Here is a 21,597-nt window from a genome sequence, read left to right on the forward strand (position 1 = left end):
TAAACAATATAGGTTTAAACAAAATAGTGGCAAAAATAGCACTTGATCCAGCATCTACTGTTTTTGCTCCAATAAACTAAGCATATTTGGTCAGCTTAATTTACACGGATACGTCGGTAAGGTTGTAACAATTTTTTCTTTTTATTTTTTTTTTTTAAGAATCAACATGCCATAAAAAAAAAATCTGTCCTTGACAGAAATATTGTCTGTGATGAAGATACATCTTCTCCAGGCTCCACTATTAGCATGAGAAAAATAGTTTATTTTCTACCCATGCACATTTATTTTATCATATCTATATATTTTACGATACTGTTGATGGGCATTTCATTATGGCTATATCACAGCAATAAAAAGGCTGATAATGTGATTATGGAAATATGTTTTGTAATTAAATATATTTCCATGTTTATTATTATTATTATTATTAATAATAACAATATTATGGATGTTAAAGTGGCTCGTATGCTGTACGTTGAAGTATCCTGCTGAAAAACTCTCGGGAATGTAGCTGATTTATTCAGAGAGAATCCCACCAGGAAGTGAAACCCATAGCTTCTTTAGTGCATAGAGGTGATTGAACTAACGTGTCCTCTTTAATGAGAGCACTCACCTGCAGGCTGAGGAGCTTCTCGCTGGGTTTGATGTGTCTCTGGATCTCACAGGCCACTGGCTGGATCACTTTGATGCCGTCCTCATAAAAAACATAAAACATGTTCCCAATCCCCAGACCTTGAGCAGGAGAGATATGCTCCGGTTAGCAAACAACAGCAGGGTTTATTTAAAAACTAGAAAATACACCGAGTTTCCTGTTTATTAGCTAATCAAAGGAGTTGATTTAAGAGGGATTTGTGATGGGATGTGGTCTCATTGAGAATGATCTTGCTTGTAAAACTGTAGAAGAATAACAGACTTAATAATAATAATAATAATAATAATAATAATAATAATAATAATAATAATAATATTGCCGTTATGATAACCAGTATTAAGATTTCCACTGAATGACATTATTCAAGCTAACTAGCTAACTAGCTAACTATCTGGCTGATACAGGATTTCCTAGCTAGAATTATTTGTGCCTACATTTATTCCAAATCCCCCGACGTTGTTAATAAACCGGCATCTCGGTGTTATGTAAAATTAAACCAATAAAAGTACACAGATACCGTTGGTTGGATATGTGACTGAATGGTAGCAAAAGAGAACATGATATATTATACCTTCCTCTCTCCACAGAATGTTTGCCACTACAAGAGAAAATAGAGGAGGAAAAAAAAAGTGTATTAATTTATGATGTCCCAAGGCTTTGATGATGACTTATACATGACAGACGTCACATCGTGTTTAATATTCCGATTCTTTTTTTTTTTTTTTTTTTTTTTAACCTTTGCCTAACAGAGACAAGGTTTTGGTACAGCTGCGTTCATCATACTGCCAACTGAAGGGGTGTATTCAATCAATGAACTCGATGAGCTCTAATGTGCAATGCCACCTCGAGGTCAGCTACCTGAGACCTGACGCACATTGGACCAGACACAGACACACAAACAAACTCATTATGAGTCATAATAGTCTACATCTGCTTCCCTACGTCAAAAATAAATAATAATAATAAACACCACACACTAACACGGTGATGCTTAGACCAGTATTTCTCAAAATACGGTATTTATACTGTAAATCTATGATAGAAAGTACTGTGTGTATTCTACAATACATGAACAATTCTTTGCATTGTACACGCTTTTTAGGTTTTTTTTAGGTTTAGGATTAAATCAATAGCTGCATACTGATCGCCGTCACGTTCATTTGCAGTACAGTAAGTACTTAGTATTCAATAAGTAGGTATGTAGTAATTACAAGAACTTCGACTGGATGTAGCAAATCTGTACAGATGAATTTCTCGGTGCTATAATGCAACGAGAGTTTAATAGAGTTTGAAGTATTGCTTATACTGTAGGTTGTATTTGGTGTATACTTCGGGTCTGTAAGTACGTAGTAACGTCACATAGTGAAAAATATCAGGTATACGTACACATGTTAGGATAGGATAAGCTAAGTTAAAGATTATTGACTGGGAATTGTTCGTGCCGGAATATTCAAGGCAATACAAATAACTAGCAATAGATTTGGTATAATGTGTAATCAAAATAGAAATGTTCTCGAAACTTGTTTAAACTCCTACTGACGCAATAGTACGCAGTATTTTAGGTGTTTGAGTGCCCTTCACTGTAGAAATGGGATGAGTTGGACAGTCGAAACATGGAAAACACATCCGGTGAGCAGTAGTTCTGCAGGAAACACTTTGTTGATGAGAAAGGTCACAGAATAATGGCAGGCCTGATTTGAGCTGACAGGAAGGCTATAGTAACTGAAATAACTGCTCTTTACAAATGTGGTGAGGAGAAAAGCATCTCAAAATGCACCACACAACAAACCTTCAGGCGAATGGGGCAGATCAGATTCCTCTCCTGTCAATCAAGAACAGGAATCTGAGGATATGTACTAGTATCATTTTAATTATGATTTTTTTAAATTTTATTTTTTACATATTAAACACTACATTGTTACTATACTGTAAATATATACTGAAGGGCTTGATCACAGAAAAGTCAAGCTATTTCCCTAAAGTTATTGTAATATACAGATATTACAATTTATTTGTCAAGCCCATGTTGTACTGCTGAATAGAGCTCGTTATCAAGGAAGAACCAATGCATTAACACCAGCAAAGTCTGACATCTGCTTTCTTTATTTGTAATGGCATGCACTCAGACTGCTGGGATGCAACCTTGAACAGTATCTCATCTCTCTCATTCTCTCCAATTATGGTTCTGCCTTTGTTTCCCAGCAGTCTGCAAAGCAATCTCCCACAATTCCCCTCTGAACGGATTCTATACCTAATTTTGTGTTTCAATCGCCCATCAAAAAACTCTGTCCGCAATCTCTGTCAGTCAGTTGTTAAAACAACTGAAATGTTAATACTTTTCATAAATACAATATCAACATTTTTAAAAATCGTTTAAGACTCGGGGCGGATGTGGATCAGGTGGTAGAGCGGGTTGTGCACTAATCGTAGGGTTGGCGGATCGATTCCCGGCCCACGTGACTCCACATACCGAAGTGTCCGTGGGCAAGACACTGAACCCCGAGCTGCTCCCGATGGCAAGCTAGCGCCTTTCATGGCAGCTCTGCTACCATTGGTGTGTGAGTGTGTGTGAATGAGAACCAGTGTAAAGCACTTTGTAGAACCACTAAGGTTAAAAAAGCGCTATATAAGTGCAGACGAGGCAGTGGGGCTTGACGGTTAAGGCTCTGGGTCACTGATCAGAAGGTCGGGGGTTCAAGCCCCAGCACTGCCAAGCTGCCACTGTTGGGCCCTTGAGCAAGGCGCTTAACCCTCTCTGCTCCAGGGGCGCTGTATCATGGCTGACCCTGCGCTCTGACCCCAACCTCCTAACATGCTGGGATATGTGAAGAAAAGAATTTCACTATATATGATCAATAAAGACTCATTATCGTTAGTTGGATTTGTTAGCTGCCTTTCATTAGTTTTACTAGCTACTTTTTCTAGTGGCATTTACAGTGATTGAGACAGTAAACTGTACGGCTGTCAGATTTATTTTTCTATAATGCTCTGATTTCATATTTAAAGTTTGAAGCAGCACTATTGAATCCTTGATTCTGACTGGTCAGATTGACTTTCTACAGTATAACAGCAGATCTGAAACAGTTTAGATCGGTGTGCGGCTATTCCGCAAGCTGATTAAAAAATGTCTGTCATGGTCGATATGGTGAAGATTTCTGTAAGGAGAGGATTTGTTCTCATTTTTGGAAGGAGTCTCTAGCGTCGGTGCTCTGTACAGTCCGATGTAAAGCTGTAACAAATTATTGCCACAATTATCTGTAAACTATTGTGTAATGTAGCAGCAATATTAAGTTAGCAATAAAATAAATGACAAGCTGCATTTTTTTTTTTTTTTTGTCTTATTAAAGAAAAAAACAAAACCAAAACAGGCTGCTGAGTAAAGGGCTGTTTACATCTGCTATAATGTAAGTGATAACAGGAACTTGTTTAACGGACGTTCCACAATATTAAATGTTACTACGAACGGATGAAAAGTTCACCATGTTGTTAATCTTAGGAAATCTAAAATTGAAATTATTGGCAAAATGAAAACACGCTAGCTAGCAACAATATTCAGAATGAGAACAAGAGACATATTACAGCCACAGTATGGCAAAGACTAAAAAAATGAGTGAGGGAAAAATGTCCCCATTGTGTAGCCACCAGGGAGGGAGGTTTGAAAAGATAAGATATGTGCAAGCCCAGTCTTCTCCAATAACACACACAATTGATGCTATTCATCACCAGGCAGAGAGATTGGGAGATTTCTGCTCATATACACACACCTCGTATATCAGAGCGCTACTCAGCCTCGTGTGGGTGCAACGACAAGGGCGTCCCTTTGGCCTGATCATCTGTCCTGGAGTGAGAAGATCGTTTTTTGAAGCATAGCCACATAACTGAGCTCCAGCTCTCTCAGGCAGAGATATTGATAATAGCAACACTACAGCGAGCATTTGTTTGCGTGTCACTTTGCCAAAAGCGCGAGTGGTCGAGGGGAAAGTGAGAGGAGCAAGGCGTGTCGTGACTAAATATCCGGTAAAAGCGAGCCGAGAGTCAAACGCTAATTAGCTCGGCAGCACAAATAGAAAACTAATCATGGCAAGTGCCTCGGGCATGTCTTTGTTTTGTCCTTCTCACACTCAGTAGTACATTGGACTTATGAGACAATGTAATTCTGTCTGATTTCCTCAGAGCTGCATAGACGACATGGTTATTATTATTATTATTATTATTATTTTTTTAATAAATGGATATTTTGAGGCCAGGAGTTTCTTGAGACTATTTTTGCAGGCATGAAACACTTAACTCACGGCAGCTATTGTATTTCAAATTGAACGGGACGTAGAAATCAAGAGAATTAGATCATTACAGCCATGAAGCTTGGGCATGATTGATAATATTAGACTAAACTTCAATCTTGTAATGATGCATTAAGACGTATCGAAATCACCGTTGTGACATGGATGTACCATTAGCCTACGTGACATTATGCAAATTCTCAGCGTGAACAGATATCTTCAGCAATTCCAGCCAAAATAATGAACTGGAGACCTTTTCTTAAATATGATGAAACGCAACATACACGATTCACACCCATGATGGTGGTACACCGACACTGCGAGCCCGAGCTGAGTTCAAGACTTGCGACATATTTGAATATTTGCTTCCACAGCCTATGTAGCGTGAACAGGATGCCATTTGGGATTCAGCGTATGGGTTGGGTTCAATCTAGATATCCCAACCTATCTAGTATTTAGCCGAATGTTTAATATTCTACATGCGCCGTATACCTATTTCTATACTCTAGTATGTCTGTAATTTCATAGCGGAGACTAATTTCAGGATTTAAATTACAGTTGTATGCAGTGATGACATCACTGTCCCAAATGAGTGTCCTGAATCAATCATTTAAATATCTTAAAAGAGAACAGAAACGGTTTTGTGTGTCGTTGACAGCCCTAAACTCTTTCATTTCCTTTATATTTGCCATAGCAATTACTTTGATTGAATTCCAAATATTTGTTTGTTTTTAAACCATCATCAACAGACATGCCATTTACACCCCGTAGAAAATTATCCCCATTTGGGGTAAAAATTATAACACTGCCAACCCAGCAGCAGGTGCTATCTGTTCCCAATGAAGCAAAACACTGAAAGATTTATAAAAACACGAATTAGTATATATGAATGACATATTTAGCTTCAACATCTAAGAATTTACATTTAACATTTATATTTATTTACCCTACCAGTATGTATATTAAAAACTTTGCCCTCAGACAGTGAATCACTATCTTTCAGAATGTTAAAGAAGCATAAAATAGGTAAAAAAAAACAAAACTATTTTTCTTTTTAAACATTTGGCACATAACCACCACCTGGATCCTGGACCTATTAGCGAGAGATTTACTCACGATTACCACTTGGAAAGCTCTTTAATTCCAAGGTATAATGTACATATAGGAGATGAAATATGCTGATATATACTGTATGTTTGTAATATTGACATGAACAGCAATTTTACCCTGTTTCTCGGCCATCACTGAACACTCACCGTGGTTAGGATCCGCCCCCAAAAGTGCAAAAAGAAAAAAAAGTGACTGAATTTGAAACTGAAATTGGTGTCTTGTCCAATCGTACTGTGAGCCAGAAGCTGGAGAAAGGAAAAGCTTTTAAAAAGTGGCTAAAATCACAATAAAACACTGATCGAAACCATCATCCATTCCCACAGGATGTCTCGCCTCAGCTAGAGCGCGTTCAGGTGAAGAGAATGACTGCAAGCAAATATTGGTTTTCTTAGCCTACAATTACAGCATGTGACCTAACCAAATACTCCAGAGATCTTTTTTTCTTTTTTTTTTTTACAGTCACTTGAACCCAAAAATTTAATTAATTACAAGCATTCTGCTTTAGTATGCACAAGACACGCTGAATAGAACAACGAGAAAGAGTATATTTACAGTTTTTTCACATGTAGCCTCATGGAAAAGAATTGTGTTGACAATATATTGTCAGCCAACTATTTTTACAGCTCTTCCAGAGTTGTTTGGACTATAATGATGGGTCAGTGGACAAGGTGGTCACATCCAGCAGCTCGTAGCAGGGGAATAACACTGTTGCAGTGCTGTGTTCAATGTCTGACAGTGTGAAATGTCAAATTATAGCGTGTGAAGGGATAATCCTGACAGCAAACCTAGCGCGAAGGAGGAGATCGATAGTGAGAGCCAGACCGACAACGACTGTACACATCTGGATCGTGAGATGTTGCTTAATGTCTGGTTAATTAGGAATTTACTCAGGATTGAAGAGTGTCTGTATAAATACAATGTGCACTCAAGGGATTTTGAGCATACATATTATATATATATATATATATATATATGTTTTGTTTTATTTTTACATATTTGCTTTTAGATTCTGTGGATTCTAGCTCCCCATGACATCCTATTAGTCATCCACCAACAGCTGGGACGTGTTGTTGTTGTGTGCAGCTTTTGAATAAGTGATGTTCGACTCTGCATTAAAGGCGTGATATTTTCTCTCTGAGTCATGGCAATAGCACATCACTCTTTCGAATATATGAGCATAATTACAGCCGAGAAACGTGCATTATTTCAGTCACGTCACTTATTATTCACATATCATCTTTTAGAGTGTTTATCGGAATGATTTCTCGAGGAGCAATGAATATGTGTAAAAGATTCAATATTAGAGGTAGAAATATAAAAAAAATATTGATTCCACGATTCCAGTGCAGGATCTTCAAAGATCATACATGATAATGCATGGGTTCACAACTCTATACCGGTTTCTGTTCATCCATGCATTGTATTTTCCTTTAACAATTGCATACTGGATAATGCTGTAATCTCTCTCTCTCTCTCTCTCTCTCTCTCTCTCTATATATATATATATATATATATATATATACATATATATATATATATATTTACATATATGTACTGAAATAGTAGAATCTGTCATGTCATATTCAGGTGTGAGCCAAAAGAACCAAACTAACTTATTAGGGTGACTTACTAGAGAGGCTGCTTTTCTAAGTGTACCAAGAAATGAGAAAGCATTCTATTCTGATGACTTTTTCTGGATTGGTAAACTTGTTGACTGTTACACATGGCTTACACTGGAGACTCCTTCCATAAAATGTTAAATAAACATCTTTACACACACAGACAACACAACATAACAGTGAAACTACTGGCAGGTGAAGTGAATAAGATTGAGCTCATTACAGTGACACCTGTCAAGGGGTGGGATATATTAGGCAGCAAGTGAAAAATCTGTTCTCAAAGTTGCAGATAAAATGGGAAAATGTATGGATCTGAGCGACTTTGATAAGGGCCAAATTATGATGGCTAGACGAACGGGTTAGAGCGTCTACAAAACGGCAAGTCTTGTGGGGTGTTCCCGGTATACAGTGGTTAGTACCTACCAAAAGTGGTCCACGCCTTCATGGCAATGGTATTCTCTAATAGCAGTGGCATCTTTCAGCAGGATCAATCGCCCTGCCACACTGCAAAAACTGTTCAGGAACGGTTTGAGGAACATGACAAAGAGTTCAAGGTTTTAACTCGGTCTCCAAATCCTAGAGATCTCAATCCGATCGAACATCTGTGGGATGTGCCGGACAAAAAAGTCTGATCCATGGAGGCCCCACCTCGTTAACTTACAGGAGTTAAAGGATCTGCTGCTAACGCCTTGGTGCCAGAACACCTTCAGAGGTCTTGTAGAATCCATGCCTCGATGGATCAGGGCTGTTTTGGTGGCACAAGAGCGGCCTACTGTACACAATATTAGGCAGGTGGTTTTAATGTGTACAAATACACACTTTCTTTAAACCATTACAACTGTTACTATACACGTCACTGTGTAAGTTGTTACAATTAAAACAACCTTGTAGCCGAAACTACTGCCATAGCTGCTATTACAGTGAAGTAATTAACATCTTCCGACCAATCAGAATCGAGTATTCAACAGCTCTGTGAAATAAAGTGGTGAAAATATCTTTGTTTTTATCTCAGACGTATGAGTGTGGCTCTACAGTCATAGTAATCGCATTAAAAGATCTCCTCAGACTGTGTTCTATCTCTCCTTTCATCTAAACAGACAGTTGTACCACTATCTGCCAAATCCAACACTAAGATCCTTTCATCAAGGCCTTAAAAGTGCTAAATTAATATCCTTAAGCTCAATATCCAAAGGCACATTTTAATCATTGCAATATTTTAATCTAATCACACAATGCTGGTGTTGGAGTAGTGTTAATAGCAGAGCTCGGAGGAAGGAAAAACACTCCCTCATGGATTATTCATGCAGGTGAAACAGCAGTCATGTCTCAAGCTGGTGACCCGTGTTAAAACCCTTCTTTTTTTGTACAGGGCAATGCCAGGTTTCTCTACACCCAACCTTCTGAACTCTGTCTACGCACTACATCTCCCAACTGTCTGACATGACAACCCCTTCAACTGCAGCGTACACTGTGAAGCCCATAGACAGCATCACTAAATATCTCATAGCACACACTCTGTAACATATTTTTGATCCCTTCTTTGGCTCTCTCGAGAACAACAAACTGCATGTAGAACCAGACAAATGGTGAAAGGAACTTCAGTTCCAATCCTTTTGTGCCCTGGATTCATGGATTGAAATCTATGCATATAAGATGTGACGAAACTAATTTTAACAGGTAATGATTGAGGGCTGTATTCAGTGTTGAGTAATGAAGATGTAATACTGGAATTTCATACGTTGATATTCAGACCTTCAGGCACACTGGGTGGAGTTTGAGGAGTATCTCAATTATGTGTTATTCTGACTTAAGCACAAAGCCTTCCACGTCTTGCTCACGCCCGAGGCTGATGAAAAGGCTTCCCAAGTACTGCCCCTGCCTGAGGCTGATAAAGCGGCCTTCTACATCCACCCTGGCCAGAACATTATGATTTTCCCTTACGTGACCATAGCGAGCCTGTCCCAGCCCTGCCAACTGACCACAGTGAGCCTGTACCAGCCCCCCGCCCCCACCCATACAGCTTTCATCGGTGAACCTATGCCAACCCCACCACACAGCAAGCCTGTCCCAGCTCCACCACCTGACCCCAGTGACTTCGTGCCAGATGTTTCCACAGGATCCCAGTGAGGATGTCACAGACCCACTGGAGGCTTCCCACCAGGATGCCCCATGTTTGCTCGCCGGCTCCTCTGGGAAAAGTCAACAGTGGGGAGTGGGGAGATCTCTCAGGAATTTCCCTCTCATAACATAACAGCCCGCAGTGCTCACAGCATTACGGCACGCTCTTACATCTTATGTGTTTAATTACATTGCCACATTTGTTTTTTTTGTTTTGTTTCATGTCCTGTCCATGTCCTCCATTGTATTGTCTTTATTTCCTGATTACTCACACCCTGTTTTCAGTTTGCCCCTTTTTTTTTTGATCATGTGTCTTTGTCCTTCGCAAAATACACTCAGTTTGTCTTCATGCACCTGACGATACCAAGCCTACTGTTCTGTGTTTGCTGTCCTGCTTGACCCTGCCTAGTACCTTGATTCATGTGTGCTGTCTTTGCCTAGTTAATCCTGCTTGCATTGCCAGACTTTAGCCAGACTTTTGTGACCTCGATAGAGTTTTGCATTTGTTTGAACTGCTTTAATTAAAGGAACAATACCTGCAATTGCATCCCTCTCCTCATTTTCAGAAAAAAAAAAAAGAGGGATTTTAACATTGCAAACTTTTATCACTGGGACACTCACATGTATGTCAAAGCTGTTAATGTTTCGATTATTTGTATTGTTATCAATATAAATAATATTAATTCTTAATATTTAACTTCAAATAAAGCATTTTTCAAGTTGCCAAAATGATACATTCAAGTCGACACACATTCATACATTTAATCAGTATGTCAAATATGAAATTGATGAACAAGGAAACTATTTGAAAGGCACGGGTGCTTCATAAGCCAGGGCGAATTCTTGTTAGTAATTGCTTTAAGCAAGCACATCTTCTGCTAATCCTGCCCCTGGGATGCTACTGTAATGGGAACCAAATTAATAATTAAGCAATAATTATACCTAATTATATCTAATAGCACGGTATATTCAAATGTGGTTAACAAAATGAGACGCTGATCTATTTGAGCATTCATTTGACTATTGAACTAATTGGCCTTTGCAGTAACTTGCATTGTTCATTAGCCAATGAAGAGGAAAGTGATCCCAGGCTTTAGGAGGTGATATGAAAGTGTCCATTGCTTTGAAGAATTGAAGGGTTTGAAGCATCTCTCGTCTCCTTTGGGAGGGGATCACATCAAAAAGCGGTTGTACTAACCAAGGACTATCGGTCACACATATCATAACCAGTACTCCTAGCTAAAGCAAAGCGGAGCTTGTGTCCAATGTATGAATCCAACATGATCACAATATACAAAGTTATTTATGATAGTCATATTACTTAATAACCGTTACATTTAAGGCATTAATATTTAAAAAAAACCCATGATCACACTTCTTACAGTGACTACCTCTTGGTCTGTGGTGAATAAAAGAGAATATTTTCTTAGAATATAAGAAACTGGCATTTGTTTTTCAGTTTATCACCTGTTAAGGCAAGTCGGAGAAATCATGCAGTACAATGGCAAGAATGAAACTGTGAAGAAGAAGGAAAAAAAAAAGAGTCCGAGGTACATTCTGACTTAAAATTAGGCAGAAGTCACCAAAAACAGAGAAGAGATATCCTCAGCTACACCAGGAATGTTGTAATACAAATAAGCAAGAAGTTACAACTTAACCTTCAGCACTTTCAGCACAAACAGACAAAAGTCGTGTTTATGGCATTTAATGCTCTGAAAGGTTTATTTCTGGTGTATCTTGTTGATCTCCTGAAGCGGGATACCCCATACTGAGCACGCTACTGCAACGCAATACTCTCGGGCCTCCGGGCCAGCTCGATAAAACCCCTTCAAATGATTCAGAATGCAGCAGCACGCCTCGTCTTCAACCAGCCCAAGAGAACCCATCTCACACCCCTCTTCATCTCTCTCCACTGGCTTCCTGTAGCCGTCCGCATCAAATTCAAGGCTTTGATGCTCACCTACAAGACCTTGTCTGGAACAGTACCCTCCTACCTCAACTCTCTCCTGAAGGTTTACGTTCCCTCACGCAATCTGCGATCAATCAACGACCGACGCTTAGTAGTACCTACTCAGCGTGGCTCAAGGTTCCTTTCCAGAACCTAACACTAACCGCCCCTCAGTGGTGGAATGGACTTCCAACCTCAATCCGGACCGCAGAATCTCTCACCATCTTCAAAAAACAGCTAAAGACCCGCCTCTTCCGTGAACACCTAACCAACCCATAAAAAAAAGTAAAATAAAATAAAAATTACTCTGGCACTTACACCTCTACCCTGCGCACTTTGCTTCTTCTGGAACGCAATTAACGGATCTTGTACGGTAGCACTACTTGTATTGTTCTCTGCTTGATATATCGCTTTGCTTGTATTTTCTCATTTGTAAGTCGCTTTGGATAAAAGCGTCCGCTAAATGAATAAACGTAAATGTAAATGTACTGAAGGAGGCCTACTGTTAATACTGTTAATACTGTTAATACTGAAGATCACTCAGGGCTCTGAAGATCACCCCGCTCACAAACCACTTATTTGTCAAAAATGACACCAAAAGGCAGCAAGTTAAGGAGGCTTAAACATACGTGACTTGCGTGCAGAATCATCTACAAACAGAGATGAGATGTCCTCATCCACACCGGCTTCGTTACGAGCGGTGCAGGAGTACGCTCCGGTGTCCTCGAAGTGAACGTTACTGATGTGCACTTCGCTCCCATTAGCTGCGAGAAGACAAAATAAATGAGAGAGGAAAAAAATATGTTAAAATATAGCACTGAAAGCATAATAATTACCCATAAGCACCTCTTTTGAACCACTTTAACACTGACAGTGTTGAAGCAATTCCACTTCAGTAAACTCCTCTAATGGGACAGTTAGTGTGTTGTTGACAGCAGTTTGGAAATTCATGCTGCTTCCAGGTTATCACATTGAGATTTTTGTTTTGTGTGAATAGCTGGATTTATACAAGACAACTGGGTAAGGGTTGAGAATACAAAAGATCTAGATCCTTAAAAAAAAAAAACCCCAAAAAACCCATGTCAGTTATCTACAGCCATCAGGCCCTGGAGCATTATAAATGACCAGACACACAATAGGATGTGGTGGGTGCATTTCCAGCACAATAAACAAAGACACTGTGCTTCTGTTTATCCACGCACAGCTCTGTGAAGTATGACTGTGTATTCCTTTCTCTAATCATGAGAAGCTTCTGTATGATAAAAAGCCTCTATGTAGTTCATTTGTTGCATTCACAGCTCCAGAATGCGATAACATAGCATCATTAGTGAGAGTGTATTACAAAGTCTATGCATTTCACTTCCATTGGAGTCAGTCGTGATTTTATGCGCTGTACACTATTATTCGAAAGTTTAGATTGAACGTTGGCAGTAATATAAGCTCCGTGATTCTGCCGTGATAGCAGGTTTCAAAATATTTGTAGAGCGTGTAAAAGCTCAGGTGTCCAGTCAATATGAAACAGACCGTGTAGTATTATTCAGGCAGGGTAAGATTTCTGGACATATTTCTATTAAGTAAGTAAGTGAAAGATAATAAGAAAGAAAGCAAGAAAGAAAGACAGTATGGCAGAAAGAAAAAAAAAAGAAAGAGACGTGTGATATGAAAGAAAGAAAGAAAGAAAGAAAGCAAGAAAGAAAGACAGTATGGCAGAAAGAAAAAAAAGAGAAAGAGACGTGATATGAAATAAAGAAAGAAAGAAAGAAAGAAAGACAATATGGCAGAAAGAAAAAAAAGAAAGAGACATGTGATATGAAATAAATAAATAAAAACGGAAAAATAAGAAAAATGAAAGATTAGAGAAAAATGCAATAAAAAGTAAGACAAAGAAAACTATTGAGAAGCAAAAGAAAAACAACAAATAAACAAAGACAAGGCGTGACGCGAGAAAAGTACAAAGAAGGAAAGAAAGAAAGAAAAAGAATAAGAAAGACAATAAGGAAAGGGAGAGAGATAGTCTGAGAAACATAGACAGAGAGTGAACATAGCGGGGAGAAAAGACCAAGGAAGGAAGGAAGGAAGGAAAACAAACAATGGACTAGTGAAAGAAAAATTCAAGAAATAGAGTGAGACAGAAGAAAAAAAAAAAAACAAAATGAAAGGGACAATATAGTAAGTAAGAAAGAATTAGAACAAAAAAAAACGAAGGAAAGGCAATATGAGAGAAAGTGAAAGAATTTGAGAAAAATAATAATAAAAAAATAAGACTCAAGAAAAATAAAAGAGATCAGAGAAATAAAATACAATAAAAAGAGATACAAAGAAAACTATTGAGAAGAAAGATAAAAAAATGAATCAATAAAGACAAGTGAGTGACAGTGTAAGAAAAGTAGAAAGAACAAAAGAAAGAAAGAAAGACAATAAGGAAAGGAAGAGAGATGGTCTGAGAAATATAGACAGAGAGACAAAAAGGAGAAAAAGACCAAGGAAGGAAGACAGACAATGAAATATAAACAGGCATACAACGTATAAAAAAAGGAAAAAAAAAAAAGAAAATAAGAAATTCAATTCTATTGTACTCTAACATTCAGAGTGTAGTGAGTGGAGCTTGATCATAGTGTCACCTTGTAGTGTGAGCTGTTTGGACAGTTTAGTAGAAATGTCCATGCCGTTCTTCAGCCAGGACAGCTGTGGATCAGGAATCCCCTCTGCGTGACACCTCAGACTGGCCGTGACTCCGGGTTCACGTGCCTGACTCTCCGGATACACACGGATAACAGGAGGAACTGAGGAAGAGGACAGAGACAGACAGGATTAACGCCTGAAAGACTGAGTTCATGAGCGTGGGAAATGAATTAAATAAACCCTCCATGCATTTGCCATCTCATTGCTTCCCGCTTATTGAGGATTAAAGAAAGTATGCCTCTTTATCGAAATAGATGCCAATTTCATTTCCTGTCTGGAAGGAAAATGATCTCATTGACACGGCGAAAGCCTTGCCGTGCACGGGCAAACAAATGAGCTAGATAAATAGAGAAGAAGACTGCTCTGGAGGAGCCATTGATTTTTAAAATGAGCACCATTGATTTCGGGAAGAGACGTACACCTGGGATGGCGAGCAGGAAGCAGGAGCTTTCAGATGCTTTTCTATAGAGCCTGTGTCTCTATAAAGTATCAAATATATTCAGATGAGCTTTTGTATTCGCTGCACAAAAGCACACAGGTACACTAGGAAAGAAGCTGAAGAACCAGGCTAAGACGTCTGATATTGAATGTGACGTGTAATGTTAGCTCGGCGCTGACAGATGTATTGGTGTCAGCTCTAATTGAGGCCAGGCTGGAGAAGAGCATGACAGATTGGTGCATTAGACTGAGGACATTTGGAGGGGACTGAGTGTGTTTCTCTTTTTTAATGCATGTGTGTTGGATTGCAAGAGTAGAGGGGGAGTACATTCTTCACCATCTGCTCTGGCTTCCTGTCTCCCATAGGTGAGTGCGTGGATGTGAGAGAAAGATAGATAGAGAGAGAGAGAGACATAAATAAAGAAAGATAGACAGTTGGAGATGTAGATGATGAAGGTGTGGTATGACTTTTTTGGAAGGAGAACGAAAAAGCAGGATGGCAAAGTGTGAGGGGTTCACTAGGGAAGGTACTGTCTAAAACATATATAATATACAGTATCGCACAAAACTGAGTACACCCCTCACATTTTTGTAAATATTTGATTATATCTTTTCATGTGACAACACTGAAGAAATGACACTTTGCTACAATGTAAAGTAGTGAGTGTACAGCTTGTGTAACAGTGTAAATTTGCTGTCTCTTCAAAATTACTCAACACACAGCCATTAATGTCTAAACCGCTGGCAACAAAAGTGAGTACACCCCTAAGTGAAAATGTCCAAATTGGGCCCCAAGTCTCAATATTTTGTGTGGCCACCATTATTTTCCAGCACTGCCTTAACCCTCTTGGGCATGGAGTTCACCAGAGCTTCACAGGTTGCCACTGGAGTCCTCTTCCACTCCTCCATGACGACATCACGGAGCTGGTGGATGTTAGAGACTTTGTGCTCCTCCACCTTCCGTTTGAGGATGCCCCACAGATGCTCAATAGGGTTCAGGTCTGGAGACATGTTTGGCCAGTCCATTACCTTCACCCTCAGCTTCTTTAGCAAGACAGTGGTCGTCTTGGAGGTGTGTTTGGGGTCGTTATCATGCTGGAATACTGCATACTGGTCATGCTCTGCTTCAGTATGTCACAGTACATGTTGGCATTCATGGTTCCCTCAATGAACTGTAGCTCCCCAGTCCTGGCAGCACTCATGCAGCCCCAGACCATGACACTCCCACCACCAAGCTTGACTGTAGGCAAGACACACTTGTCTTTGTACTCCTCACATGGTTGCCACCACACACCCTTGACACCATCTGAACCAAATAAGTTTATCTTGGTTCCAGTAATCCATGTCCTTAGTCTGCTTGTCTTCAGCAAACTGTTTGCAGGCATTCTTGTGCATCCTCTTTAGAAGAGGCTTCCTTCTGGGACGACAGCCATGCAGACCAATTTGATGCAGTGTGCGGCGTATGGTCTGAGCACTGACAGGCTGACCCCCCCACCCCTTCACCCTCTGCAGCAATGCTGGCAGCATTCATACGTCTGTTCAATGAGGGAACCATGAATGCCAACATGTACTGTGACATACTGAAGCAGAGCATGATCAGTATGCAGTATTCCAGACCCCAAACACACCTCCAAGATGACCACTGCCTTGCTAAAGAAGCTGAGGGTGAAGGTGATGGACTGGCCAAGCGTGTCTCCAGACCTAAACCCTATTGACCATCTGTGGGGCATCCTCAAACGGAAGGTGGAGGAGCACAAGGTCTCTAACATCCACCAGCTCCGTGATGTCGTCATGGAGGAGTGGAAGAGGACTCCAGTGGCAACCTGTGAAGCTCTGGTGAACTCCATGCCCAAGAGGGTTAAGGCAGTGCTGGAAAATAATGGTGGCCACACAAAATATTGACACTTTGGGCCCAATTTAGACATTTTCACTTAGGGGTGTACTCACTTTTGTTGCCAGCGGTTTAGACATTAATGGCTGTGTGTTGAGTTATTTTGAAGAGACAGCAAATTTACACTGTTACACAAGCTGTACACTCACTACTTTACATTGTAGCAAAGTATCATTTCTTCAGTGTTGCACCATGAAAAGATATAATCAAATATTTACAAAAATGTGAGGGGTGTACTCACTTTTGTGAGATACTGTATGTGTGTGTGTGTGTGTGTGTGTGTGTGTGTATATATATATATATATATATATATATATATATATATGTATTGCGACTAATCTGATCATCTGCTATGTGAAAATGAATGATGATTGCATCATTAATGTGCAATAAACACTGTATTAGAAAATTATTAACAGCCTACAGGAAATTCACATTTTATTAGAATTAATTCTCCACATAAATATTAATATTAACGATACAATGAAATCGCTATTAACTCCCATTTTCCCAAAAGCTGACGTATACAACTGAAATAATCTATTCTAATTTGTAATAATTAAACCAGGACATAACAGAAATACATTATTTTTCATTTCGGATTAGAATATTTTGCAGCAGCAGGTGATTATACGCGCTGAAACAAACCAACTAGTAATCCAAAAAGGACAAGAGATGTTATAACGTAAGTAGTTTAATAATTAATCACCCATGGTATTGTATTGCTTGTTAGATGAGGTGACCTGAACTAAGCAATTACTGCAATACGCTCTTCATCATTAAATCTTTCGAACACATTAAGTTAAGTGTGATGAGGCTCGCAACTGGAGTTAAAGAGAATAAATCAGTTCATATGAATTAACGGGGCTACTGTGTTTTACAGTCTTTAATGCAAGAATCAAAATAATTTAATAAATCTGGCAAATCTTTACACAAAACTGTTCAAGGAAATGGCTGAAGATTAAAACTGATCTATTAAGTAGTTTGTTTAAGTTAAAACTCTCCAACTTTCCTTAAAAAATAAAGTTATATATATATATATATATATATATATATATATATATATATATATATATATATATATATATATATCCTTTCATAACAGTTGTGATATGAGTATTGTAGTTGTCATGTTTGATGTCTGATGTCATAATATATTATATCATATGCAAATTTGGGATCTAGTTAGCATATGCCATCATCTAGTATGACGTCAAACATTATGACGACTATAAATGATCGTATCATAATACGGTTACGTTATGACAGCATATGGCGTCAGGCATGACGGGTGTTTGATAGATGTTACATCTTTTCAAGTAAACTGTGAAGTAAAAAGGATACAATAACGTCACGAAGGGAAAATGAAATTCAATAACATGACAGTATTATGATAAGAATATTACAGTTGTCATAATGTTTGACTTCATAATCGATTATGGCATATGCAAATTTGGGATCTAGTTACCATTAAGACAGATCATCCTTTCTCTCACTGTCTATTAAAAAAAAAAGAAGTCATTATTGTGCCACGTTTTTGAGATAGGTAGCTTTGAGATCGATTTTAGGGATTGTTTTACTTTTTAAATTGTGCAAACTCACATCATTTCTGAGTTTATCAACATTCCTAAAATGTTCTTATTCAAGGTCTCTTACCTTGACAGATTCTTTTGTAAAGGTTGTGCAGCTTCATGCTGTTTTAGTTTTTAGGAAGAAAGTCTTAACTTGGAACTATTTCGGGTAACTAAATAGATAAAACAATATCTATCTATTTACTTATTTCAAATATTAAAGAAGCTTGTGGGCTTCTTTGATTTTGGCCCTTTTTTATTCATTTTAATTGGATTATATATTTATTGATCTATTTATTTGCTTGCTTGTTTGTTTTTGTCCCTTTGCATTATTTTTTTTATGGGATTATTTATTGATTAAATTATTTGCTTTGCTTGTTAGCTTGTTTGTTTGGCCCATTTTTAATGGAATCTTTGTCCTAATATTTGCAGGTCAAGTTGAATTTTATTCTCAAGGTAGGCTGAAAAGCACAGTACTTTAAAGGAATCTTTCATCCACACTCTGTTTGTAATATATTGAGTGCTGTTTTAGACACATTTTTATTTATTATTATTATTATTATTATTTTTTGCCTGACAGGACATCACGGTATCTTTTGACTGGCTGATCTTTTGAAAAGCAGCTTCTAAAGCTATGATGAACTAATCAACTCATTCATTATTAAGAGCAAAGCGCAAACAATTCTATTTCAACGGTGTGTTTGAAATATTTAAATGACAACAATCCCAAACATGAGGGTATTTATCCGTTAGCTGTTCACCAACTACGCCACCGCTTCTCTAGAATATAAAGTAGTCCATCTCTAATTAGGAAGCTGTTTAAATCGATACGCTAATTAAATGTAAATTAAATACTATTCTCTAATTAATTCAGGGATGTGCCACACATATGGGCTGACAAGTAGCTGAACAGATTTGACAAATAAACATTTACATTTTGCTGTTTTATGTATGCAGTAAACAACAGTTTTATTTATTCATTTTCAGGAGTTGCTTTATTCTGATCAGGTTCACAGTGGATCCAGAGTCTATTGTGGACACAAAGCAGGAAAATGACTTATTCACACCTAGGGGCAATTCAGAATAGTCAGGATGTAACCCATGTGACATTTGAAACTTCACACTTCTGTACCCAGACCTGAGGATCGAACCCCAGACCCTGTCGCTGTAATGCAACTTTCTCATTTTATTATTTCTCTAGTATTCTTTATTTTATTAAGACCCCATAAATTGGGATTTTCATTTATGAAGATTAACCATCCAGACCACAATCAACAAATCGCTTTAAAAATTCCACAGGAGAACATTTTTCTCTCTTTTCTCTCTTTTCTTTCTTTCTTTTTTTTTTTTTACTGAATAAAGCAACTGATTTTCTTTGAGCAGGAAATACACCCCTTAGAGCTTTAATTAAAATATATAGTAAGCAAACATGCCACTGATTCAGTAAGGTTGTCATCGCTGACATCGTAATTGCTTTATCTGCTTGTGGTAGAACAGCGTGCTCCGAAAGCATTACAGAAAACATTTGCAGAAGTTCATTACATAAGCTTATTATTGTTAATGTACTGAACTGTGCTAATTCTCACTCTTCAGAGAGTTAGGTAAGAAGTTTGTTATTAGACTGATTGGCAGCCATATACAGTTGCTATCAAAATTATTTAACCCCCATTGCAAATCAGGGTTATTGTCGAAATGTACAGATTTTCAGCTGTTTGCGATGAACAAATCAAACAAAAGCAATTGAAATAGTTCAACACAACGAATGCTTCAAGTGGTTTCCACAAATTCAACTGAAAATGCAACTTATAACGAATTCAAAATTATTCAGCCCCTTCATGGCAAGCATCTTTAGTACATAGTAGAGCACGCTTTTGCTGTAACCTGCTGCAAACGAGATGCATAGCTTCTGGCAGCGTTCCTGAGGAATCTTCTCCCGTTCCTCATGAGCAATGGCCTCCAGTTCAGTGATATTCTTGGGTTTGCGTGCTGCAACCGCCTTCTTCAAATCCCATCTTCTATGGGGTTCAAGTCAGGTGACTGTGATGTCCCTGTAGAATCTTCCAGGACTTCTTCTGCAACCAAGCCTTGATGGAATTTGAGGTATGTGTGGGATCATTGTCCTGTTGGAAGGTCCAATGACGCCCAAGATTCTGCTTCCTCACAGACAGCATGACGTTTTCTCCTAGGATTTCCCGATACTTCAGTGAATCCATCTCGCCTTCCACACGCTGCAGGTTTCCAGTGCCAGAGGATGCAAAGCAGCCCCAGAGCATCACCGAGCCACCACCATGCTCGACTGTGGACAGATTGTTCTTTCTTCATACTTCTTCCTCCAGACATACCGCTGATCCATAGAACAGAATCCCAAAAGTTCTGTGGCTTATTTATATGATCTTGAGTCGACTGTTCGTGTGCTTTTGGGTCAGTAGTGGTGTACGTCTTGGAGTTCTGTCATGGAAACCTTCTGTGTTTAGTATACGCCTTACTGTGTTCACTGAAACCTCAGTGCCTGTTGCCACCAAGTCTTGCTGCAGGTCTTTTGCAGTCACTCGAGGGTTTTTCACAACCTGCCTTCTCACAAATCTGCTTGCAGCCTTCAGTTCATCTCATCATCAGTTAATTCTCTTCAGTTCACCTCATCAGTTCAGTGTACCGCTGTAGTTCAGTACCACAGTAGTGCCCTGCAGCTCCATGGCAGTGTCCAAACAGAAGAAAATACAACACTCACTTCACCCTGGACTACACTAAAGTGTACCCCTGCTTAATAGGGGGCAAAAATAATGACAGTTTTGTTCGCTGCAGTGTTTTAATATAATATAATACAATATAAAGTACATTTTATTTATTTATTTATTTTTGGGTGGGATGGAGTCACAGGGGTGGTGGAGCTACCTCCCTGTAATGAGTTTTTGCAGGGTGGGATGTGCATAATTTTTGGTATTCACATTCTGTGTGCTTAATTCAGCTCTCAACATGGTGAATATGACTCCTGGGATGAACTTAGGACAATCTATATAATTACAGTCTTGGGTTTTTTCTTCGGCTTCCTGGTGCATTGAAAGCTCAGCTGTTATGAAACTCTAATAGGGGCTTTAAGGTTATGTCCATCAAATGAAATAAAAATGGTGATTGGGTCAATTATTTAAGAAAATACTGAACACACCAGTTTTTATGCCTAATTAAAAATAACTCTACACAGTGATCTCAGCCTCTCTAATTACTGATGAGAGAAAATAAGCACATATTGACAATATTCCACGGCTCTTGGCTGTCATGGTGCATAATTTA

The 21,597-nt window shown here is 38.6% G+C and overlaps 1 protein-coding gene across 1 annotated transcript in view; it reads right to left on the reverse strand.

Moving 5' to 3' along the window:
- The window catches only part of fstl5 (follistatin-like 5), a 145,408-nt gene that overhangs the window by 21,626 nt on the left and 102,185 nt on the right, over nt 1–21,597 (reverse strand). The window contains exons 8-11 of the mRNA XM_053631786.1: nt 14,349–14,510; nt 12,357–12,491; nt 1,224–1,250; nt 614–732 (exon numbers count right to left, since the gene is read on the reverse strand). Of these exons, the coding sequence (XP_053487761.1) occupies nt 614–732; nt 1,224–1,250; nt 12,357–12,491; nt 14,349–14,510 (443 nt within the window). The remainder of the gene's footprint in view (nt 1–613; nt 733–1,223; nt 1,251–12,356; nt 12,492–14,348; nt 14,511–21,597) is intronic.

Source organism: Ictalurus furcatus, chromosome 8 (assembly GCF_023375685.1).
Source record: "Ictalurus furcatus strain D&B chromosome 8, Billie_1.0, whole genome shotgun sequence".
Classification (NCBI taxonomy): Eukaryota; Metazoa; Chordata; class Actinopteri; order Siluriformes; family Ictaluridae; genus Ictalurus; species Ictalurus furcatus.